The 25,945-nt window shown below is 41.4% G+C and overlaps 1 protein-coding gene across 1 annotated transcript; it reads right to left on the bottom strand.

Annotated features, from left to right (window-relative positions):
- Window positions 1-5,436: 5,436 nt before the first annotated feature.
- On the bottom strand, window positions 5,437-24,976 carry LOC139420783 (serine/threonine-protein phosphatase 2A catalytic subunit alpha isoform-like). Its single transcript, XM_071171043.1, has 7 exons — window positions 24,435-24,976; window positions 15,794-16,003; window positions 15,201-15,374; window positions 7,437-7,526; window positions 7,047-7,208; window positions 6,724-6,842; window positions 5,437-6,174 (listed from the first exon to the last, which is right to left on the bottom strand). Exons 1-7 carry the CDS (start codon window positions 24,534-24,536, stop codon window positions 6,102-6,104), a joined length of 930 nt encoding a protein of 309 aa, XP_071027144.1. The 5' UTR covers window positions 24,537-24,976; the 3' UTR covers window positions 5,437-6,101.
- Between the last annotated feature and the right edge of the window lie 969 nt (window positions 24,977-25,945).

Below are 25,945 nucleotides of genomic sequence, written 5' to 3'. Positions count from 1 at the left end.
GATTTCCCCCATTGACATTAAGGCAGAATTTCACGTAATATTTATTAACATGATTGTCTTCTAATGTTATTTTTTTAATATTTTGTGCATTCTGTTCATTTTTGCATCCAAAATATATACAATTATAGTATTATATGACCATTGTTGCTCTTTCATGATGTGTACTGCTCAGGTTCTGTCAATTTGTCCCAGCACAAAAACAAATTACCGTAATTGTTTTACTCTCTTTGTGCAGTCATATAAGCCAAGATGTTAGTATTTTTTTAATGCCATGACAGTAATTGTTTAATGTAAATATGCCTACACTTTGTTGTTGCAGTACTTGAATAGTAGGCCTATGAAGTATTGCATATAATATGTAGCTATAAATATTATGTAAAATATTATTCGCATATATAAAATACTATTCACGACAATGATCACTGATTCACAATCACACCATTACCTTGACCGACATTCCGAGTTGTAATGTTGAGTCCTGCCGTGAGATGGCACTCTTTCCACATTATTTGTATATTATTATTTCCATGGTATCTTCTTCACTTATAATATTTAGGTGGGTGCTTAATATTTGCATTATATTCATGTGTGAATTGGAAATGTTTTTCTTTTGCATATACCAACTCCCCCTAAGACACCCTCTGAAAGTAGGGTCACGGCCAAGACCTGTCATTATCAATGGAGCATTTTTTTTATTTCACCTTTATTGAGAACAAGTTCTCATTTCCAACTGCAACCTGGCAAAGATAAAGCAAAGCAGTGCGACACAAACAACAACACAGAGTTACACATGGAATAAACACATGTACAGTCAATAACACAATAGAAAGAATCTATATACAGTGTGTGCAAATGAGGTAAGATTAGGGAGATAAGGCAATAAATAGGCCATAGTGGCGAAGTAATTACAATTGAGCAATTAAACACTGGAGTGATAGATGTGCAGAAGATGAATGTGCAAGTACAGATACTGGGGTGCAAAGGAGAAGAAAAAAAAGAACAATATGGGGATGAGGTAGTTGGATGGGCTATTTACAGATGGGCTATCTACAGGTGCAATGATCTGTGAGCTGCTCTGACAGCTGCTGCTTAAAGTTAGTGAGGGAGATATGTTTCTCCAGCTTCAGTGATTTTTGCAATTCGTTCCAGTCATTGGCAGCAGAGAACTAGCCTTTGAAAAAACTAGCCTTTGCTTTCCTAACTGCCTGTGTATATTGGTTCATAACTTTCCTGAAGTTGCATATCGTGGGGGCTATTCGATGCTAATGCAGTACGCCACTGGATTTTTTTGTGCTGGTCAAGGGCAGTCAGGTCTGGAGTGAACCAAGGGCTATATCTGTTCCTGGTTCTACATTTTTTGAATGGGGCATGCTTATTTAAGATGGTGAGGAAAGCACTTTTAAAGAATAACCAGGCATCCTCTACTGACGGAATGAGGTCAATATCCTTCCAGGATACCCGGGCCAGGTCGATTAGAAAGGCCTGCTCGCTGAAGTGTTTAGGGAGCGTTTTACAGTGATGAGGGGTGGTCGTTTGACCGCAGACCCATTACGGACGCAGGCAATGCAGCAATGAGGCGGCAGGGTAGCCTAGTGGTTAGAGCGTTGGACTAATAACCGGAAGGTTGCAAGTTCAAACTCCTGAGCTGGCAAGGTACAAATCTGTCGTTCTGCCCCTGAACAGGCAGTTAACCCACTGTTCCTAGGCCGTCATTGAAAATAAGAATTTGTTCTTAACTGACTTGCCTAGTTAAATAAAGGTTAAAAAAAAATATGATCGCTGAGATCCTGGTTGAAGACAGCAGAGGGCTATTTAGAGGGCAGGTTGGTCAGCATGATATCTATGAGGGTGCCCATGTTTACAGATTTAGGGTTGTACCTGGTGGGTTCCTTGATAATTTAGTGTTAAGTGCCTTGTCAAGGGCACATGGGACAGATTTTTCAACTAGATTGTTCAGGATTTGAACTAGCACACTTTCACTTACTGGCCCAACATTGTAACCACTAGGCTACCTGCAACCCTTTATCAACAGTAACACATTCTTATGGGAAATAAGTGGTGAACAGGTTGGACCATTAGAAGTATTTATCACTACCATGTGATAAAAATTATCAGTGTAGTTATTACTTAGCTACAGTGCCTTGCGAAAGTATTCGGCCCCCTTGAACTTTGCGACCTTTTGCCACATTTCAGGCTTCAAACATAAAGATATAAAACTGTATTTTTTGTGAAGAATCAACAACAAGTGGGATACAATCATGAAGTGGAACGACATTTATTGGATATTTCAAACTTTTTTAACAAATCAAAAACTGAAAAATTGGGCGTGCAAAATTATTCAGCCCCCTTAAGTTAATACTTTGTAGCGCCACCTTTTGCTGCGATTACAGCTGTAAGTCGCTTGGGGTATGTCTCTATCAGTTTTGCACATCGAGAGACTGACATTTTTTCCCATTCCTCCTTGCAAAACAGCTCGAGCTCAGTGAGGTTGGATGGAGAGCATTTGTGAACAGCAGTTTTCAGTTCTTTCACAGATTCTCGATTGGATTCAGGTCTGGACTTTGACTTGACCATTCTAACACCTGGATATGTTTATTTTTGAACCATTCCATTGTAGATTTTGCTTTATGTTTTGGATCATTGTCTTGTTGGAAGACAAATCTCCGTCCCAGTCTCAGGTCTTTTGCAGACTCCATCAGGTTTTCTTCCAGAATGGTCCTGTATTTGGCTCCATCCATCTTCCCATCAATTTTAACCATCTTCCCTGTCCCTGCTGAAGAAAAGCAGGCCCAAACCATGATGCTGCCACCACCATGTTTGACAGTGGGGATGGTGTGTTCAGCTGTGTTGCTTTTACGCCAAACATAACGTTTTGCATTCTTGCCAAAAAGTTAAATTTTGGTTTCATCTGACCAGAGCACCTTCTTCCACATGTTTGGTGTGTCTCCCAGGTGGCTTGTGGCAAACTTTAAACGACACTTTTTATGGATATCTTTAAGAAATGGCTTTCTTCTTGCCACTCTTCCATAAAGGCCAGATTTGTGCAATATACGACTGATTGTTGTCCTATGGACAGAGTCTCCCACCTCAGCTGTAGATCTCTGCAGTTCATCCAGAGTGATCATGGGCCTCTTGGCTGCATCTCTGATCAGTCTTCTCCTTGTATGAGCTGAAAGTTTAGAGGGACGGCCAGGTCTTGGTAGATTTGCAGTGGTCTTATACTCCTTCCATTTCAATATTATCGCTTGCACAGTGCTCCTTGGGATGTTTAAAGCTTGGGAAATCTTTTTGTATCCAAATCCGGCTTTAAACTTCTTCACAAACAGTATCTCGAACCTGCCTGGTGTGTTCCTTGTTCTTCATGATGCTCTCTGCGCTTTTAACGGAGCTCTGAGACTATCACAGTGCAGGTGCATCTATACGGAGACTTGATTACACACAGGTGGATTGTATTTATCATCATTAGTCATTTAGGTCAACATTGGATCATTCAGAGATCCTCACTGAACATCTGGAGAGAGTTTGCTGCACTGAAAGTAAAGGGGCTGAATAATTTTGCACGCCCAATTTTTCAGTTTTTGATTTGTTAAAAAAGTTTGAAATATCCAATAAATGTCGTTCCACTTCATGATTGTGTCCCACTTGTTGTTGATTCTTCACAAAAAAATACAGTTTTATATCTTTATGTTTGAGGCCTGAAATGTGGCAAAAGGTCACAAAGTTCAAGGGGACCAAATACTTTCGCAAGGCACTGTATGTAAAATTAGAATTAGTGTAGTAGCCACAAAATACATATTATATACATCACAGACAAACTGAATTGGTCCACGCACACAGACAGCATTGTGAAGAAGGCGCAGCAGCGCCTCTTTAACCTCAGGAGGCTGAAGAAATTCGGCTTGTCACCAAAAGCACTCACAAACTTCTACAGATGCACAATCGAGAGCATCCTGGCGGGCTGTATCACCGCCTGGTATGGCAACTGCACCGCCCTCAACCGTAAGGCTCTCCAGAGGGTAGTGAGGTCTGCACAACACATCACCGGGGGCAAACTACCTGCCCTCCAGCACACCTACACCACCCGATGTCACAGGAAGGCCATAAAGATCATCAAGGACATCAACCACCCGAGCCACTGCCTGTTCACCCCGCTATCATCCAGAAGGCGAGGTCAGTACAGGTGCATCAAAGCTGGGACCGAGAGACTGAAAAACAGCTTCTATCTCAAGGCCATCAGACTGTTAAACAGCCACCACTAACACTGAGTGGCTGCTGCCAACACACTGACACTGACTCAACTCCAGCCACTTTAATAATGGGAATTGATGTAAATATATCACTAGCCACTTTAAACAATGCTACCTTATATAATGTTACTTACCCTACATTATTCATCTCATATGCATACGTATATACTGTACTCTATATCATCGACTGTATCCTTATGTAATACATGTATCACTAGCCACTTTAAACTATGCCACTTTGTTTACATACTCATCTCATTTGTACATACTGTACTCGATACCATCTACTGTATCTTGCCTATGCTGCTCTGTACCATCACTCATTCATATATCCTTATGTACATATTCTTTATCCCCTCACACTGTGTACAAGACAGTAGTTTTGGAATTGTTAGTTAGATTACTTGTTATTACTGCATTGTCGGAACTAGAAGCACAAGCATTTCGCTACACTCGCATTAACATCTGCTAACCATGTGTATGTGACAAATAAACATTTGATTTGATTTGATTCAGCATCCATGGAAGCTTTATTCTTCACCCTTTCTCCCAAAATCAATCATGGCATATGACTTACTTACAGTGCATTTGGAAAGTATTCAGACCCCTTGACCTTTTCCACATTTTGTTAAGTTACAGCCTTGCTGTAAAATTTATTCTGTGTTCCCCCCCTCCCCCCTCAATCTACACACAATACCCAATAATGACAAAGCAAAAACAGTATTATTATTTTTTTTTTTGCCAATGTGGGGTCTCAGCACTCGACGGACAATTTCTTCAACCTCATGGCTTGGTTTTTGCTCTGACATGCACTGTCAACCGTGGCACCTTATACAGACATGTGTGAGCCTTTCCATATCATGTCCAGTCAATTGAATTTACCACAGGTGGACTACAATCAAGAAACCTCTCAAGGATGATCAGTGGAAACAGGATGCACCTGAGCTGAATTGAGGGTCTGAATACTTATTACATATACGTATTTCATTATTTGAAAAAATGTTCTCCCCATTTTTGCTTTCTCATTATGGGATAGTGTTTAATTTTAGAATAAGGATGTAACAAAATGTGGAAAAAGTCAAGGGGTCTGAATACTTTCAGAAGGCAATGTACATAATCATAAGCCTTGGTTAAAAGTCCATCAGTAGTGTCAGATGACGCAAAGTCAAGTGAATAAACCAACACATCGCACAAATCAAGGAGCAACTTTATTATTGAACTGGATCCTTCAATACAGAAACTAGATAATCATGAGTGAGTAGTGTGTGTGACCATTTTCACAATGGTATTTTTCAATCGGTCTGCCATACACAATTGAATGGGTGTCTGTTTAAGCAAGTTTGTCCTCAAATGTGTACCGGAGAGAATAACCCATCAAAAAGCTGCTGACAGAATCTAAAATAAAACATTCTGTAGAATGAAACAGCCAACTTCTGACTTACGTTTAAATGTTCTTAGAATGTAAAAAAAAAAAAGTGCAAACAGTGTTGTTTTTTTACATCTGAAAATGTGGGGACTCACAAAATAAGCCATGGTACATTGGATTGAATACTTTTCAATTTACAAAACTTGGTAGCCGCGCTCACCTTGAGATTTAAGACCGAGTAGAGCTAGTGGAGTAAGGAATTGGGGTTGTGATCTTGGACATTATACTCTTCAGCATTTCATAATGAATATATGGCACACACCTTTTGGTCCATGTACACATATTTTCTGAATGTTTAAATAGCATTTTGTGTGAATACAATTATGTACATTGATGTTTTGCCGTGTTCCCCCCCCCTCACATGGTGTTGGACGCTAAAGGTACTTTCATAAATCATGGCAAAATTAGACAGTACAAGGGGTGAGGTTTTACAGGAAGTAGTCTGGGGTGCGACGGGTGACATGAGGTTCCCCTCTACGAGGCGCCGGGTCAAACTGCAGGCTGGAAAAGAAAAACAAATATCACACATCTTGTTTTTCATCAACAATCCTGTTCAGAGTTGATGGAACATCATTACATATACAGTTCTCACTCACTACTCAATGTGTATTTATTACTACGTGTTTTACTTGTCTATTTCTCCCTGCATTGTTGGGAAGTGCCTGTTTTATTAAATGTTTTTATTTTACCTTTATTTAACTACGCAAGTCAGTTAAGAACAAATGTTTATTTTCAATGACGGCCTAGGAACAATGGGTTTAACTACCTTGTTCAGTGCCCGAACGACAGATTTTCACCTTGTCAGCTCGGGGATCCGTTCTTGCAACATTTTGGTTACTCGTCCAACGCTCTAACCACTAGGCTACCTGCCGCCCCAGTAAGCGTTTTACTGTTAGTCTACACCTGTTGTTTACGAAGCATGTGACAAATAACATTTTACTTAATTCATTATCCTCCAGAAATAAGAGTCCCTTGACGGTAGTTCACCAAACTGAGGAGGAAACACTTCTTAGGGTTGGTCATGTATGGAATGGTAATCAATATGCTTACAAGGAGTATTTCAGGGTGTCGTCGAGTTCCATGATAGCTGCCTGGTTACCACAACGGTAACAGTAATTTGGTGCACTGAATATTGTCACCACGTTTCGCTCGTGGCACCAGTTGTAACCCTGTGGAAGAAAACAGGAGAGCAGCGAATTAGTAGTAAATGCAGAAACCTGAGACATGCATACAGACGCAACATTTGACATATTCAACAACCTGAATGAGGGGGCTAACATGTAATGCATTCCAAAATGGTTTCACACTCATACACTTCACCATGGTCACCTTCTGAGATTTCAAGCATGGAGAATCTGCGACAGACAGCTTACCTCCATAACCAGCTGATGAGCTCTGGACACCAGAGTAAGACGGTTGGCATGGTTGAATGTCTCAGATATGTCCTGGCCAAAGGTGTAGCCAGCCCCCCTGGGGGAGATGCCCCAGCCCCCACGGTCATCTGGGTCTGACCACAGCAGGTCACACATGGGGCCCTGGAGAGGAGGAGATGCATGTAAGAAGTAATAAAGATACAGATAAAGATAAGGATCCAATATGATGAGTAGGATGGAAAGTTGCCTCAATAAGCTTTTGTGTTTTTCCACCTAATAGTTGAGGTTAGGGGCAAATAAACTGACCCTAGACCTGTGTCTACAAGCCATCTGCCTAGCACCAATGAGACAGCAGAGCATGCTCAGAAGCAGGGTTGTTGAGCCATGTACCTCATGTGGAACTTCCTGCAATCGGTCCAGCGCTCGAATGTGATCCAACGTGTCTATGGACGGTGACAGGCCCCCGTGAAGACAGAATATCTTAGAAGGGAAAGAAAACAGAAATGTTACTTGAATTTCAATATTGGTTTTGACATAAGACATGAGTGAACATGTATTTACAGCAGCAGGTAAAGCACAGATCATTTCCATGTAAAAGGATCCATGAGCACCAGCGTGTTCATAGGAGCATATCAAACTGGGTGTCAAATGAAAGCTAAGGGTCTACATCTTTGAGAAATGCAAGCAGATACATTTTTTTTTTTAGATCAAAAATGGTTGAAAAATGTAATGGCTTTGATTTCTGGTTCAAATGATATAAAACGGGTCTTTGAAAACATCTACCAGAAAGTCTGAAAAAAGGTATTAGAAATACATCAAAACAATGTTGAATACCCCTGACAACTAATAAACACATATTTACAAAGCAAGGTTATGCCATTGCACAGCCATAGGCTTCTACAAGCAAGTATCACTGCTGAGGTTACTGCCTTTTTGAAGACTGTATTTCACAATATAATCAAGGTGATATTCCAGTTTCAATAAATTCATAAAAAGGCAGTTGCTTTTTTATTGACTGAATATACACTGAGTGTACAAAACATTAGGAACACCTGCTCTTTCCATGACAGACTGACCAGGTGAATCCAGATGAAAGCTATGATCCCTTATTGAGGTCGCTTGTTAAATCCACTTCAAATAAGTGTAGATGAAGGGGAGGAGACAGATTAAAGAAGGATTTTAAAGCCTTGAGACATTTGAGATTGTGTATGTGTGCCATTCAAAGGTTCAATGGGCAAGATACAATATTGAAGTGCCTATGAACGGGGTATTGTCAGTGCCAGGTGCACCAGTTTGTGTCAAGAACTGCTACGCTGCTGAAATTCATGCTGAACAGTTTCTCGTGTATCAAGAATGGTCCTCCACCAAAAGGACTTCCAGCCAACTTGACAACTGTGGGTAACATTGGAGTCAACATGGGCCAGCATCCCTGTGGAACGCTTTTAACATCTTGTAGAGTCCATGCCCCGAAGAATTGAGGCTGTTCTGAGGGCAAAAGTGGTGTTGCAACTCAATATTAGGAAGGTGTCCTTCAATGTTTTGTTAAGTCAATATATTTGGCGCAATTTAGCAATTATTATCTGTAATGGCTATGATAAATTAGGCATTGTCGCATTATGCTGGCATAGTTCTAAATGTGCACATATTTCTCCCCTTGTGTTCTAAATTATTACTTTTTTCATTTGAGTAATCAAAAGAAAATCACGCAAGTACTCACTGTACAAAAATGTAAAATGCCCATCCCTAACCTGTGTCCACGGATGGGATTTCAATGTCCACAGACATCATTTGTTTTGGCCCGGTACGGCCTTGATTTGGCCCAAACAAAGGCGTCCATGATTGGTTCAGATTTGGCCCGGCGTCACCAATCATAGACGTCTAGGTTTCACAAGTTTGGACAGCACAGTACAGTGAAGCACAGTAAAAAAATATATAAAAAAATTAAGAGCACAGTATAGTTCAGTACAGTAGAGCACAGTAAAATGTACTGTACTATACTGGTACTCTACTGTGCTGCTCAAACTTGTAAAATACAGACATCTATGATTGGTTCAGATTTGTTCTGGACCAACCAAATTTGGTCTTGTTCGGGGGCGGAGCTCATTAGAATAATAGCGAGTGTGTAAAATAATAACCATATACAGGGATCTACATTTATATTTTTCATTGGTAACATTGATAATTAGGAGTACCACATGAAATTTAGGAGCACCAAAAAAATATATATACATTTTTTTAAATTGAGATAAAGCTTCTACTGGGCCTATATGAATTCTAGCCACTTTTGAAGCACATGTTGTGGCCTAGAAACTAATATGTAACACTGTAAATACATGTGTCTGTCTTATTTTGCACACTTTGTACAAAATAATAAAACGCAGTACTACAGGATATTTCTTAACGTAGCTCTTTATTAACTAGCTATAACTGGCATGTTCACGTATTGCCAACCAGGATCAAACTGACCATGACCTAACCATTTGGGTGGTCTTAAACAATCATAGCACAGTATGATATGGAGGTAAAAATGCATCCAATTACAATTCAGTATGTTTACACATTAATATTACACCCCCCCCCCCTTCTTTTAAATCAAAAGAAAAATTGTTTACATATTCTAAGCGTTTCTTTTTAATACATGCTCTGTAGTTTGAACTCAAGGTAAGTAACCATTCATATTGCATACTATACCAACTGAATCAGACTCTGAAACAATGTTACTTTTCAAACAAGGGATTCTCAGCAACTCAGCTTTCATTGTAGAAATATCTTAACAATTCAAACAAATACAATACCAAAGCATTTCAAGTGAACTTTCAATAACAAATTTACAGTCTGGAACTCTTTTAGGGCAGCGATCCGCCTACACCCTTTGACATGTCACAGGTCTAGGACAGCTCTGGGCTTGACCTCTCTTCCTGACCTTGTGCGATATGATGCTGAGCATGCTTCTGTGTCAGTCAACAGCTCTTGTGGTGTTGCAGGTAAGTATGGTTGGTGTATGTTGTGCTGTGTGTGTGTTTAGTCCATCACATTCTCTTTCAGGGGAACAGTTCATCATCTGTGTGTTGTTCTTTTGTGTTCAGTAGTTGATGACGATTGCGGCGGTACACCGCTCCTTCTGCGGTGCGGACGTGATATGAACGTTCAGTGTCGGCTGGCTGGATGACGACTGCTGGCTTCCAGAGGCCATTCTCCTGGATTCTAACTGACTCTCCGTCGATCAGTGGTGGCAGTGGTCTAGCTGACCTGTCGTAGTATCGCTTTTGTTGTTCTTGTCTCTGTGCGCGGTTTCCATGCATTACCTTGTAGCTGACGACCTCAGGTTGCAGCTGCTGGTTGGTGCTGGGAAGGATTGAGCGAAGTCTGCGGCTCATCAACATCTGGGCTGGTGATTTGAAGTTGTCAACTGGAGTGTTGCGGTATTCAAGGAGACTAAGGTAGGAGTCTCTCTTGTCTGCTTTTGCTTTGTCCATGAGTGATTTAGCAATCTGCACACATTTTTCAGCAAGGCATATGTGGGCTTGTGGGTAATTGAGGGTAATGTGGGCTTGTGGTGACATGTGTAAACTCCCATGCTTTTGTGAAGGATTCAAACTCATGTGATTTGTAACAGGGCCCATTGTCAGAAATTAAAGTCTCTATAATGCCATGCCTGGCAAAGGCTGCTTTCAGCTTGTGTATCACAGCTGCAGATGTGGTGCTGTGAAGCTTGTCGAGTTCGAAGTATCTGCTGTAGTAGTCCACTGTTACGATGTAGTCCTCGTTGTTCCAGGTGAACAGATCGGTTGCCACGACCTGCCAGGGTCGGTCTGTGATACAGTGAGATAACATTGGCTCTTTAGTGTTTCAGGGGCGTCGTTCAAGACATATGGCGCATTTACCAACCATGTCCTCTATTTGTTTGCACATTCCGGGCCAAAACAAAATGTCCCGTGCTCTCTGTTTGCACTTTTCCATGCCCATGTGTCCAGCATGGATCTTTGTCAAAATCTCTTCTCCGAGACTGGTAGGAATGATTACTTTCTCTCCTTTGAAAATTATTCCGTTGATCTGTGATAGTTCCAGAATTCTGAGACGCTGTGAGGGCATTTTCTCCTCTCCTCAGGCCATCCATCCTGTATGACTTTCCTCAGCTGTGCGAGTTGCGAGTCCTTTTCTGTTTCTGCTTGGATCGCCTTCGGTTTTGTGTCACTAACTGGTAAGTTGCTGTACACAGTGTGCACTTGCATGTCCATGCCTTCACTGAGGCTGCTGTCCTTATAGGTAAGACACTTCCTGGAGAATGTGTCTGCGACAGGGATGTCTTTGCCTGGACGGTGAGTGATTGTGAAGTCGTATTTTTGTAGTTGAAGGATCATTCTCTGTAGCATTGGCGGGGCTGTGGCTAGTGGTTTCCTCATAATTGACTCAAGGGGCTTGTGGTCGGATTCCACAATGACTTGTCGTCCATATACGTACTGATGGAAACGTTTACATTCGAACAGAATGGCGTAGAGCTCTTTTTCGATTTGAGCGTAGTTGATTTCACAGTCTAAGAGATTTGGAAGCGTAGCCGATGGGCTTTCCTTCTTGCAGTAGCACTGCACCTAGTCCATACTTCGACGCGTCCATTTGGAGTCTGAGCTCTTTGTCGGAGTCGTAGTAGGCAAGGATTGGTCCTGGTTCTCTCATGATCAAGTCTTTCACATTCTGGAAAGCAACGTCGTGTTGCTTGTCCCAGAGAAACTCACTGGACTGCTTTAGCAGTTGACGCAGGGGTGCATTAGCACTGGAGAGGCTGGGTGCGAACTTGGCTAAGTAGTTGACCATGCCAAGCACTGTTTCCAGCTCTGCATGGTTCCTTGGTGGCTCCATTTCTTTTATGACTAAGATATTCTGTGGATCTGGCTCGATTCCAGTCGCTGTGAGAAGATGTCCGAAGTAGCTGACCTCTGTAGCGCCATCTGTGCTCTTCTCGGGGTTGAGCCGGACTCCACTCTTGCGGGACCTTTGCAGCATCGAAGGGAGGTTTCGGCCGTGCTCCTCTTTGGTTCGACCATAGACAAGGATGTCGTCCACAATTGCCACAACTCCGTCGAGTCCTTCGTACACGTCGATCTTTCGCTGAAACTCATCTTGGGCTGAGATAATCCCAAAAGGCAGGTGATGGAACCTGTAGCGTCTAAACGGTGTGTTGAATGTTGTGAACTTAGAGGACTTCTGTGAGCTTGATAGTCCAGTAGCCTGATCTAGCGTCCATGACACTGAAGTAGTGTGCTCCTGCTAGCTTGTGTGTGATGCCATCTAGCGTCGGTTAAGGGTAATGGGGGCGTTTGATAGCCTTGTTCAAGTCTCTTGGGTCGAGACATACTCGGAGCTTGCCTGTGGTTTCTCCACCACTACTAACGCGTTTACCCAGTCAGTCGGTTCTGTAACCTTGGTGACTATGTCAGATTGCTCCATGCTCTCCAACTCTTGCTTCAGACGGGCACGAAGAGCAAGGGGAATCTTTCTCAGTGGTTAGACCACAGGGGTTGCATCTGGATCAAGGTGAAATGGTACATTCTCCTGGGAATAATCCTATTCCTGTAAAAACATCAGCAAACTCCTCCAGTAAATTGTCTGTTTACTGGTGCTGTCACTGATAAAACTAGCTTGATGAGGTCCATGTCTAAACATGCTTTAAGACCTAGCACTGCAGGTGCTCTAGTGTCAACAACATAAAAGTCCAACATGTCACTTTCCTTGTATTTGCATTTGAAAGTGAATGTGCCTTTTACTGGGAGCTGTTCACCACCATAACTAGTCAGTCTGCGTTGTAGCTCGCACTCAGTCAAGCGGTGGTACTTATTCAGAGGAATAATGTTTACTTGTGCACCAGTGTCTAGTTTGAACTTTAGCTCTGTGCCTTGTGTTCCGATCTCAATGTTAGCAAAGGCTTGCTCGGTCTCTTATATTTGACTTTTCTGTGTCACTGAATCAATAAACAGTTCATCAGCGTTTGACATTTCATCTTCACTCACTGTGTGTACTGTTTTTCCACGGTAAGCTCTGCACACCTTTGCAAAGTGATTCCATTTTCCACATTTAGTACACGGTTTGTCTTTAGCTGGGCAATTTCCTTGTTCGCCATGCACTTTGTATACACAATATCCACATATTTTGGGGCGTTTTGAGTCTGTCGCTCTGTTTTGGAGTTGTGTCTCTCTCCGTTCTAAAACACGCTCTCTGGGCACCGGAGGTGTGCTTTGATGCCTGCCTGACCCTGACTGCGTGCACTGCTTGTTCTCGTGCTGCCGCGCAAAATGGTTTTCATCTGAGCCTGTGCTCGCTCGTGAGATCTGGCTATGTCGATAGCTTTGTCCAGCGTCACCGCAGACCCAACATTCAAAAGTTTCTCACTCGCGGTGAGTGTATTCCAAATACAATACGGTCCCTGACCATCTCATCCTTGTTTGCATAATCACAGTCTTTCACAAGCAGACGCAGCTCTGTCACAAACTGTTCAAAAGACTCGCTAGCTCCCTGTACTTTCTCATGGAATTTGTACATAGCGAAAATCGTATTGGTCTTCGGCGCAACATATGCTTCAAAACGATCGTAGTATGTTTTCAGTACCTTTGATTCAGCCTCGGTAAGTGTCCATGTGTTGTAAATATCTCTCCCCTTTTCACCAATCCAGAGGAGCAGGTAGCTGCATTTTTCCTCTTCTCTTTCCTTCAGAGGACCCGTGAACATTAGCTCCACATGCTGTTTGTACTTACGCCATGCATCGGGTAAGTTTGTAGACTCCCAGTCCATTCGAGGTGAAGGAACTCCAGAAAAATCCATCTTGTAAGACCTTTTACTCTGACACCATGTCTTGTTTTGCACACTTTGTACAAAATAATGAAATGCAGCCCTACAGGATATATTTCTTAACGTAGCTCTTTATTAGCTAGCTATAACTGGCACGTTCACGTATCGCCAACCAGGATCAAACTGACCATGACCTAACCATTTGGGTGGTGGTCTTAACCAATCCTAGCACAGTAGGATATGGCGGTAAAATGCATCCAATTACAATTCAGTATATTAGTGTCTACTATAAAATTTTAGGAATACCTGTCATTGAAATTACAAAGTCACTTGTGGAATATTAGATTTTACATTTTGTATAAGCACTATTTTCCTATTGAGAATGGATTACATTGAAAATGGTACTGTGTCTTTAAAAATGACCAGCAAGAGAGCCATCCCTTTCTTTCACTGCCTTCACATTTTTGGATATGTTTGGATACCAACGAGGTAATGGACTAAGTGTAAACGAATGGTTATCGACGTCGACACGCGAGTAGTTTTAGAACAGTGCACGACATGGTTTATGAACGTAAAATACAGTCCCGGAGATCCGTTTTAGGAAGATAAAAAATGTTGCGCTGGTAATATGGGTCAGGTCTTTTGACGTGGTTGGGCAAGAAGCAAACGGTGTTCGCGGTAGTTATGGTGCAACCATGACGCTAACAAATCTGCAGCCCTCGGAAGCAACCGTACAGAGAAACGTTATCATTAAAACAATTCTGGGAGAGCTTTTTTCAGTCAAAATAAAACTCCTGGTCACACAGCAAAAGTTGTCATACTATAGAGCCCTGCCCATATATGCAAAGGATGATATTGCATATCTTTGTGTACCTATTTAGTATACATCATGAAGCGAATGACATTCCTATCCACAATTATGCTATGCATTTCTGTGTAGTACAGAACAGGGACCCGTGATGTAAATCCATTTCACTTACTGTAGTTTCAAACTCATGGTGTCATACCATAGCTGATATCATTCTTTCTGTAGACATCTTTAAATCTTAATTCGGAGTAGATATTTAACAGTTCTTGGCAAATGTGGTCGCATAATCTTATATATATTTTTTTTAGAGATTATACCGTAATTCTGTTACTAAACTTTGTATCTTCACAGTTCTTCCAGTAAATAATTTTAGTTTTTGTGAAATTTGTGTAACATGTTCAAACGACTCCTTATGCATATAGTTGTATGGTTTGTTAAACTTTGAAAGCAATTGTTTGTCATACATTTTACAAATAACCATTTTAGTCTCAGTGTAATTCCATTACTGTGGAATTGCACCATAGAAGATTCAACTACATATCAAATAAAAATGCAAAACTTCTTACCTGAGTATCTACCAAGGCAGTGAGGGGAAGGTAATCGAAGAGGTCTGTGAAGTATTTCCATACGTTTGCATTGCCGTACTTCCTTAGGCACTCGTCATAGAAGCCGTACACTTGTGTGATCTGTCTGCTTTCGTGGTTCCCCCGAAGGATTGTGATGCGTTCACGGTACCGAACCTGTGATCAAATGTTAAAAATACAGGGAATTACAAAACAGCACTGTTCAATGGAGACGAGGGCATTCTGTAAATGAGTCTCTCTCAGCATTACATTGCATCACAAGGCTCCCCCCGTGTACACACACACACACACCGTTCCATAGGCACTTGTTGACAATGTTGTGAAACATCTCAACCTTAACAAAAAGGAAGGGCCTAAAACCAGGAGAGACCCCATTCAGCTCTCTCATTAGTCAAGTTAAAAAGTGAAAGGTAATTCAAAAAACTTTCAGGGGCGGTTTCCCTGACACAGATGAAGCCTAGTCCTGAAGTGAAAAACATTTGGAGATTCTTCATTGAGTTTGCTTTTTAATTCCAGGACTAGACTTCATCTGTGTCCGGAAAACTGGTCCCCGGTGTACAACTACAACAACTTGCCTTAAGTGCTACAAGTAGCGTGACGGTTTCTACAGAGTAGTAGCCTCGGTCCACGTAGTCTCCCATGAACAGGTAGTTTGTGTCTGGAGACTTCCCTCCGATTCTGAAGAGCTCCATTAGGTCGTGGAACTGGCCGTGGACATCTCCACACACTGTGACTGGACATCGGACCTCCTGCACATTGGACTCCTTGGTCAGAATCTCCTTTGCCTGGACAAAACATAAAACAAACATCATAAGGCTGTGTTGTGGGCTACATTGCATTACGTTCCAGTCCCCTCTCTTCCCAACTGTCATCTTCCCAACAGTCATCTTCCCAAGACATAAATAGACGAATGACATTTGGCAAGCTAGTTGAATGCCAAAGCAGTTCCTAGAAACCATTGGACTGTGTAAGGCAGCTCTAAGAACAGTGCTGCCTGCTGGGCGCAAAGCCGGTGGTGTTAGAGGAAAACAGTCCATTACTGTTCTCTAATGAATGAGTGATTGCATGCAAGGCTATATGTTGTCTCAAGATGCTCCTTGAGGTGTGCTGCTGGGATGATAAATGTTGGCAGTACTACTAAGGGTTTAAGTGATTGTAAGGAGCTTTTAGAGCATAAATACCATGTTGAGAGTAGAGCAGGAGTATGTGCACACTGGGTTTGTGCCTGTGGGTCAAGATGAGAGAAATAACTTTTGATCTCAGCTCCAGGCAGCACCCCGAGGGGGAGAGAGCCACACCGGCAGAGGGACGCCAAGGAGAAACAGAATGACCAGGCCAGGGCGAAAGAGGACTATGGTTAATGTTGACCTAATTGCCCACAAAACAAGCCGGCTCCACGTGCCTTCACAACTATGCCGTATCAGGCTTTTCAATTAACTGCTGGCTGGGGTTTCTATAAAGCCATTCAATCGTTCGGCCAAAAGGCAAATTCTAGATGCGTATTAAACAAATCTGATATTTTTCCGAATGAATTTGAGTGGGAATTGAAGAGAGTAAGATAGGGCCAAGACTGGGAATTTTTTTTTAGGTCAATGGGACTCTAATCTTGGTTAACCCAGAAGTAAAATCTTGCGTGATTTGGTCAGATACATGGGTTTACGAGAGATTAGTGGGACTCAGAACCTCGGTAAAAATGATATGCACCCGAGTTAACACATCCTAGAATATAGATCCTCTTAAATCAGTAACCTGAACCAACTGATCTAGGTATGCCTATATACACACTGAATTTACCAAACTTAAGGGACACCTTATTGAGAGGCTGACCCTCAGTCTGTCATTCTCAGCAGAGGGAGAAAGCAGCAATCAGATGCAGGTACCATCAGTCCAGGAAAATAAAAACAAAATCAAATTATTTAAATTTATGCTCACTCAGCTGTGCCTCACAAGCAATACAACAACGGATTACCGGTGTGATCATATAGACTACCTCAAATGTTTAAAATGGCCCGAACAATGCATTGGCAGGTCAATTCAAGCAAAGCCAAAATGCGGTCATGTATTGGGCCTATATAAGGCTGTTGCGGTGACCATATTACCGCCAAACCGGCGGTCACGAGCCATGGAGGCAGTCAAATTCCACATGACCATTTAGTCAGTCATTAGGCTTCTCCAAGCTCTGATGCAGCTGATGGTCATTAGGAGCCTACCTAACTTACTAACTTCCTGATACTCAGCACTCCATTGTCTCTCTAAATCACTCTGACATCAATGCAAATGTAATCGAAAATCTAATCAAACACTTCATGAGATCCCATGAGCTCAAGTTGCACAAGATTTCTATAGGCTATGCAATTGCGTGAGAAAACAGAGTGATGGCCTCTACTAAAAATCCCACAACTGTTTGGAATATTTATTTCTCGCACAGAAAAGGTCGACTTTTATACTATGGGGAATAGTATATTGACATTGGCTAGTGCTTTTGCTGTTCGTTAGGCCTACTCATCTTGTTGACTGACGAAAAGTAAATGTAGACAGTTCTTCCAATATCTTCAATATGCACCTCGGAATTGGATAAGGACGCGCGCAGTATCTGAGTGGGATGCTTCAGATTGCACAGCACTCAGGGAGAAGGGCACAATAGGCACAGATTTTTTTAGGGTGATTTACAGCCACAAAGGAAATGCCACCTTGAAATTCGAGGCATTATCACATGCTTGTCAAATTGTGAATGAGACTATGAGTGTGTACAATCTGCCCAAAAACAAAGCAGAGCTCATGCCCTTCAAGCTACTTTTTTCAAAATCAGTCTCATCATGCAGCCTAACAATGTATTAAAAATCAAAACATATAGGCAAACTTTTGTACAACAACCAAAGTTACATTAATAACTAAATTAAGCGTATAGGAATAACCATTTATTTGTTAACCACTCACAGAATAGCCACGTGCGCACTTCCTTAAATAGTTGATAAAATATGAATATTTTATTCAGCGTTGTTCAATTGTACTCTTCATACTATAAAATAATATAAAACAATGCCACGAAATGATAAGCAAATCTTGTCTGCTAAATAAACTAGTGTAGCCCACAGCCATTTGGCATAGCCACATCAGGACAACTCAGTATGCTATTCTTTCCTTCTGAATAGACTACATTTTCTTCATATCATGCTTCTTTAGACATGTCTAAAATAAATAATGGATTTATTGTGGCGGTGTAGGCTATATTACATGGATTTATTATTAGAGACATTTTTTGAGTGGCTTGTATAGGCTGTGTGGAAGCCAGCAGATGCTAAATATGTTTGTTAATTAACAGTCAATTACCGTGAGACCGACAGTTATTTGCATTAACACATTTAAAAATGTGTTAATGTTGCATAGGCTTACATCTCTTTGAGTCATGTTAAAAAATGAAATCAATCTGAGCGGTAGATGTCAGCTTGCACCGACTCAGAAAGTGATCGACTTGAAAAAGGTTGACCACTGTTCTAGAGTTTATTGTTAACACTATAAAAATGTCCCTTCAAAAGTTGCAATTGTGTACATTTCTAGACATCTTTGAAAAGTGAGTGTAGTAAATAGCATTTCTTTGTCCTAAAGGGGCAGTGTTGTATTTTGAGACAGGCTAAATAGCCAATAGGCAGAGGGTAGCATAATATGTCTGAGTCTCTGTAATAATGGTATGGGAATAATTATAATGCATTTTATTTTGTAAAGTGGTTTCTTGCATCAAACCATTTTCAGTCGGATAAACAGGTTAATGTCAAGCATGTTAAAGTTTCATGGAATGTAGGCCTACATTGAACACCACACATTGGCTGTAACTGTAGGATGAATGACAGAAAAGCTATTTCCGTGTTAAAATGCTATTTCCATGTTTTGATGGTAGGCCACTCTGGTAGACCTACTTTATGATCAAAACAGTCACAGTAGCCTACTTGGCCACTTAAAACGAACTTAAAGCGGGTACAGCCTCAGTGTTCACAGTAAATGCCCGCTGGAAGTTTCACAACGTTCAAGTTCACGCTCAGCAGATCTGAAATTTGCTCAGTGCTGAAAAGGAAATGTAGGGTACATTTCTGGTCAGTCTACGTCATGGAAAGAGTAGATGTTTATAATGTTTTATATACTCACGTGTTTATTGAATGGATGACTTAGCAGGTTACATAAATTGCTCCACCCCTCATAACCGCATCTACTACAGGACTGCTTGTTCAGCGTTAGCTAGAAACCTTTGGGCTAGATTGTTGACTGTGAAAACAAACTACTCAACATCATGGTGGATGTCACCATCTTTGCACCAGTAGATCGCATTTAACCAACTGACTCTACCTTTAACCTTCCAAGGTGTCAAAAGGTCATCACTGTCATCACTCACAACACAATGTTCTCAGCACAAAAACACATTAACCATCACACGGGGGCAATCAGTCATTCAGAATCCAGTGATCCGAGTTTGATTCTCTTGTTAACCGCTCTGAGTAATACACAAGCAAGAGTCTACCTGAAAGTCTTTGAGTCTGGTTTGCATGTGACGTTTTGTTGTTTCAGAGCTCCTGCTTCTCTGGGATCGTAACACTGAAGTCTCCTGGTGTAAGAAAATGTTTTAAATACAAGAAAACAACAGCTTTTCAATGTGTTTTGAGTGGGTTGCTGTGATGTAACAGCTTGCTTTTCTCCCTCTCGCCCATTCTTTAATTTGTATCCCAAGACAGGCTATTCCACCAGTGTTATATTGGAGTCACAGAGCCCAGCCACAATGTGGTGGTGATGCAACTCAGAATCATTCACATCTATGGCTATTTTTACACTCGTTGCGCATTCTGCTGAACACATTACCAAAATTCACAGGGGATGGATGCATCAGACATCTCTGAGCAAATGTGTGCTCTCAAACCACACACACCACTACCATTATGCTTAGGCCTACCAATTTGGAGCTGTGAGGGACCTGCTTGATTATGTGCTCAGGAGTTTGTAAGACCGCTGATTAAGCATTTTACAACTCAAGAGTTTGACTTGATGAAGTGACAAAACCCCTTTACTTTAAACAAATTAAAGTAAATTCCTTCTAACCACCCGACTTTGACTGAGACTGAACTCCACAGGCAAATAGAACGTGATCGCCGACACCTTGTAGCTTAATATTACAAATTTGGCAACAGGGAATTCTAGCCAAGTACCATATCCATCCGTACCGTAATCCCAGCCTCTAAGGCATCTCAGGACAATAAATCACCTGTTTGTAAACAAGACAAAACAAGAACAGGATACACGGTTGTAGAACAGACGGTATTTAAGCAACCTAGTGAAAAGGGCATCAAGGAAGATTGAGGTTAAATCCTTGCTCAGACCGTTGGTGGTGTACTGATGATGTGATAAAGGGACCCAATTCTGTCCCCGTCCCATAAACGTTCTCCAATTTAGGATGGATGAGGCATGTGTGTGTGCTTTACAAAGGTTCTTAGAGAGTACGGTTCAGGGCCGACCCGGCTATTAGGCAGGATTAGGTGGCTGCCTAAAGCGGAAGATTGAAGAGGGCAGCATTTTCCCAACTAAACTGGCCAAGACGCTCCTCCAACAACACACAAAACCCCCACATAATTCTGCCCCGAAAAACAAAGAAAACTTCTCACCCAGGGGCACGTGCTATTAAGATGAATGCCGATGCCACCCCATGATATGCAGTGCCCACTTTGCTAAAGGCAGGGGCATAAAATATGTATCTTGTCCATGCTCAGCACACCTTTCCATGGTGCTGTGGCACTCCACTAACACTCATCAAAATAAGTAACCTAGAGTGCAGTCAGAAAGTATTCAGACCCCTTCTCATTTTCCACATTATGTTGTTACAGCCTTATTCTAAAACTGATGAAATTAAATAAATCCATCAATCTACACACAATACCCCATAATGACATTTTTGCAGATGTATTAAAAATAAAAAACAGAAACACGTAAGAAATTGTGTGTGGAGCCTCGAGGATGGATTGTGTCGAGGCACAGATCTAGGGAAGGACACCAAACAATATCTGCAGCATTGAAGGTCCCCAAGAACATAGAGGACTCCATCATTCTTAAATGGATGAAGTTTGGAAATACTAAAGACTTTTCCTAGAACTAGCCACCAGCCAAACTGAACAATCGGGGGAGAAGGGCCTTGGTCAGAGAGGTGACCAAGAACCTGATGGTCACCCTGTCAAAATTCCAGAGTTCCTCTGTGGAGATGGGAAAAGGACAACCATCGCTGCAGCACTCCACCAATCAGGCCTTTATGGTAGAGTGGCCGGACGGAAGCCACTCCTCAGTAAAAAGGTACATGACAGACGACTTGGAGTTCGAGATTCCTTTAGGTGCCTTTTGGCAGAACATCAGAAACAAGATTCCCTGGTCTGATGAAATCAAGACTTTGGCCTGAATGCCAAGCGTCACGTCTGGAGGAAACCCGGCACCATCCCTACAGTGAAACATGGTGGCGGCAGCATCATGCTGTGGGGATGTTTTTCAGTGGCAGGGACTGGGAGACTAGTCAGGATCGAGGGAAACAGGACAACAGCCCTAAGCACACAGCCAAGACAACGCAGGAGTGGCTTCAGGACAAGTCTCTGAATGTCCTTGAATGGCCCAGCCAGAGCCCAGACTTGAACACGATCTAACAACTCTGGCGAGACCTGAAGATAGCTGTGCAGCGACGCTCCCTTGACAGAGCTTGAGAGGATCTGCAGAGAAGAGTGGGGGAAAACTCCCCAAATACAGGTGTGCCCAGCTTGTAGCGTCATACCCAAGAAGACTCAAGGCTGTAATGGCTGCCAAAGACGCTTCAACAAAGTACTGAGTAAAGGGTCTGAATACTTATCTAAATGTGATATTTCCGTTTTATTTTTGAAATACATTTGCTAAAATTATAGTTAAAACATTTTTTTTTAAAGGGTATTGCTTTGTCATTATGGGGTATTGTGTGTAGATTATTTTGTCAATTTAATTCATTTTAGGATAAGGCCGGAAAGTAACAAAACGTGGAAAAAGTCAAGGGGTCTGAATACTTTCCGAATGCTCGCTCGCTGGCTGGCTGTCTGTATAGTTGAAGTCGGAAGTTCACATACACCTTAGCCAAATACATTTAAACTCAGTTTTTCACAATTCCTGACATTTAATCCAGGTAAAAATGCCCTGTTTTAGGTCAGTTAGGATCACCAATTTATTTTAAGAATGTGAAATGTCAGAATAATAGTTGAGATATTTATTTATTTCAGATTGTATTTATTTCATCACATTCCCAGTGGGTCAGAAGTTTACATACACTCAATTAGTATTTATTTGGTAGCATTGCCTTTAAATTGCTTAACCTGCGTCAAACGTTTTGGGTAGCCTTCCAAAAGCGTCCCACAAAAAGTTGGGTGGATTTTGGCCCATTCCTCCTGACAGAGCTGGTGTAACTGAGTCAGGTTTGCAGGCCTCCTTGCTCACACAAGCTTTTTCAGGGTCATTGTCCACTTGGAAGATCCATTTGCAACCAAGCTTCAACTTCCTGACTGATTGAGATGTTGCTTCAATTTATCCATCCTCACGATGCCATCTATTTTGTGAAGTACACTAGTCCCTCCTGCAGCAAAGCAACCCCACAACATGACCCCACAACAATATATCCACAAGCGGATATACACGATACAAGTTGGACTTCCTCTCTGGGTATAACACAACGAAAAGAGTCCGCAGCCCCCCCAAAAAAACAACTCCACCCACATATATTCACCTAATCCATGTAGCAGGCTTTAGGCATCCCTCAACATTAACAAGACAGCGAAATGAACCAGACGCATGCTCATTGCTCACATGGAGCTCACCAAACATTAGATATTTTTGTTTTGTTTTACAAAACTCATAGTGATAAGAAAACAAAACTTGTTTCTCACAAGTGTGAACTCTGCAAACAACATTTCCACTCCGAGAATGAGAACTAAAAACTAAAGAATATAGCATTAACCAATGTATGTAACCAAATGACGGGGATTAACAGTAAATGTACTGCTGGTGATATGTAATGGGAAATTAATACAAAATAAATCAAAAGGCAAACAATTCACACAATGAAAAAAATGATGCTAAAGAATTGGTGGGAGACAGCTGAGCGGCTTCTTGAGAGAGATGTGCCTAGAGCCCCCCCCCTTGTCTCAACATTTCAAATTATACTCAAGACACATTATCTATACACATATTTTAGATGCTTTTCACTGACAGCCACCACCCAATAATCATTTAGGCCTATTGTTACGCCTGCTGCCCAAATGGCGGACTTTCCAACTAGGCATAGACCTACTCACTTGTGACTTGAAACTACATACAGATTTTTTTCGAACGAAGCTAATGATCCTCTGTGGCTAAGTCATGTTCTCTTATGAAGTATTTTGAATTTGGCCATTTATTTCTGTAAAGACTGGAGTAATTATAATTCTGGAAAATGTATTTCAATTTACTTGACAATGCGCTGACTGTGGCATCTGATATTCAGAACTTGAATAGCCAAAATGATTAGTCTTAAATCTGTCAGGTATCAGGACTAAAGCCACTGCAACTACCACATGGATAGGCATGATTTAAGTGCATTGTGGGCAATAGAGCCTAGGCGACTATTCTACATTGCCGTGATAGGAAGGCTGCAATTTTTTTTGACAGCATATCGGTCAGACCGGGCCTCGTATGGTTTGACTGGATTTCCAACATAAATTGGGCCAGTACTAAACAAGACATGTTATGGTTTGTCATTTAGATGTTCCGGACAAGCATGTTTATATGAATGAATGCAACCGTTTGGCGTCTCCAAAATGAACAAAACACATTGCTGCAGTAAAATGCTAAACCGGTTTTACAGCTCAGCAGAATGAGAAGTAAAATGTGTTGTACAAAATCGGCGCCATTTTAAGGATGTCTGGGCGAGTGTAAGCGTAGAAAAGCCGCATTCGAATTGTTCTATAAATGCGCAAGCCATGTGTGTTACTATTTCTGAAAGGTTGACGAGAAGTTTAGATACTGGAGGCTACACAGTAAACTATGGAAATATAAATGCCTGCTCTTGAAACTAGACAGGATTATTGATTCTACTTGGCAAGTAGGAGGTGCTAACAGACAAGCTCCGCAACATGTATCGCCCCCTGAATGTTACTATACACAAACAATTTGAGATGGAAAGTTATTAATTTCCGTATACCATACCTTTTCGCACAGAGTTTTTACTTGGCTCTCCGACAGCTGTTTGCATTCGGTGACTTGTTCGATCCATAGGTCGATCTCCTTCGTAAAACACTTCTCATCCATTTCTGGTTGTTATTTCGGGTAATTCAGTAGCACAACAATTGGCGCAATTTACCCAAATACTTGAAATCTTCCGCAAACTTGGTAACCCGGTTCCTATTTCTGAAAGTATATGATGAGGGGGAAGCTGACTAAGAAATATATAGACGTCAGTTGCGCCTGTCCCACCCGAGGCCGTGATCCACTCCCACACAAATACCAAAGTCAGATTCGACTAGATGGGATACAGCTTCTGTCAAGATTGGACTTTTCGTAGCAGGTTAATCGCTCTTGACTAGAAAGGATGCCGCTTTTGTCAGATTTGACTTTTCGCAGCAGGTTAGGAGAATTGGGTTACCTTCAATTAAGAAAATAAAAACTTTCTACGTTATTTGACAAAAGCTGTACCCCTTCTAGACATGACCATGAAAGTACCACCTACTTGGCTGTTTCAATGCTGCGTTCATGTCCTATCGAAGTTATCGGAAGTTATAGTTCCGACAGGGATTTTTCACTTAAAATACGAATTACAAATGGGGAAACTGAGATTTTGTTGCCTAGTTGACGTTCCACTACTGACCTTTTTGCCTTTAAACTAAAATACGACAACAAATCCGTTTTTGACAACTACATTATGGCCATGTTATCTTATGTAGTTTCTTGCAATAGCCCTCTATGACTTTAAAGAGTATTTATCTCAAAACTGTGATTCCTAAAATAAGTGTCTGAGATTTGATCAAGATTTGTCCAAAATCCTAAATGAATGAGAAATTACCAGGGTCAACTATATACCATGTAGACTCCTTATTCATGTCCTCACAGTGAGATATCTGGAAGATAAAATCCTGAAAAGTAGAAGGAAAAAAGTACATTATTTAAAAAAATATTTGTTTTACCGTTGAATTTATAGATTCTGTTTCCACCAAAGTTAGTACAAAAAAATCAATTATCATTTATTTTCAGTCACCTCTCAATGGTACTATTGTTCCCTCCAAAACCTGAAGAAAAAAAACATTGCAATTAAGAGTTACTTTGACATAGACCTCAATTGAGGTCTCCTAGGGAGTTAATAGCAATGGGAAATATACATGCCTGTCCCTATGCAAATCGTTGTCACAATATTATTTCCCTGGTCCGTGAAATTAGATGATGGTAATGATGGTATTCTGGAGTCTTCTTCCCTTCCTCTGCTTCTTCCTCGAGTGCTTTAATCTACATTTAGAAACCATACTTAATCTGCACAGAGAAAACCACACGTTGTTTACACATATGGTAATGTTGCAAATTACATTTACATAGAAGAGTAAAATATTCAGTTTCAAATAGCATGTTGTCAGCACAGATGAGCTTACTTATCAGGTTTTCAGAGTCAAACATGGTCTTCTTTTGAATATATTTCTCTGATCTGATATATTTTTCAGTAAGCAGAAAGG

Source organism: Oncorhynchus clarkii, chromosome 12, assembly GCF_045791955.1.
Source record: "Oncorhynchus clarkii lewisi isolate Uvic-CL-2024 chromosome 12, UVic_Ocla_1.0, whole genome shotgun sequence".
Taxonomy (NCBI): domain Eukaryota; kingdom Metazoa; phylum Chordata; class Actinopteri; order Salmoniformes; family Salmonidae; genus Oncorhynchus; species Oncorhynchus clarkii.
Note: the sequence above shows the minus strand (reverse complement) of the source record. Positions and strands in the feature narration are given on the sequence as shown.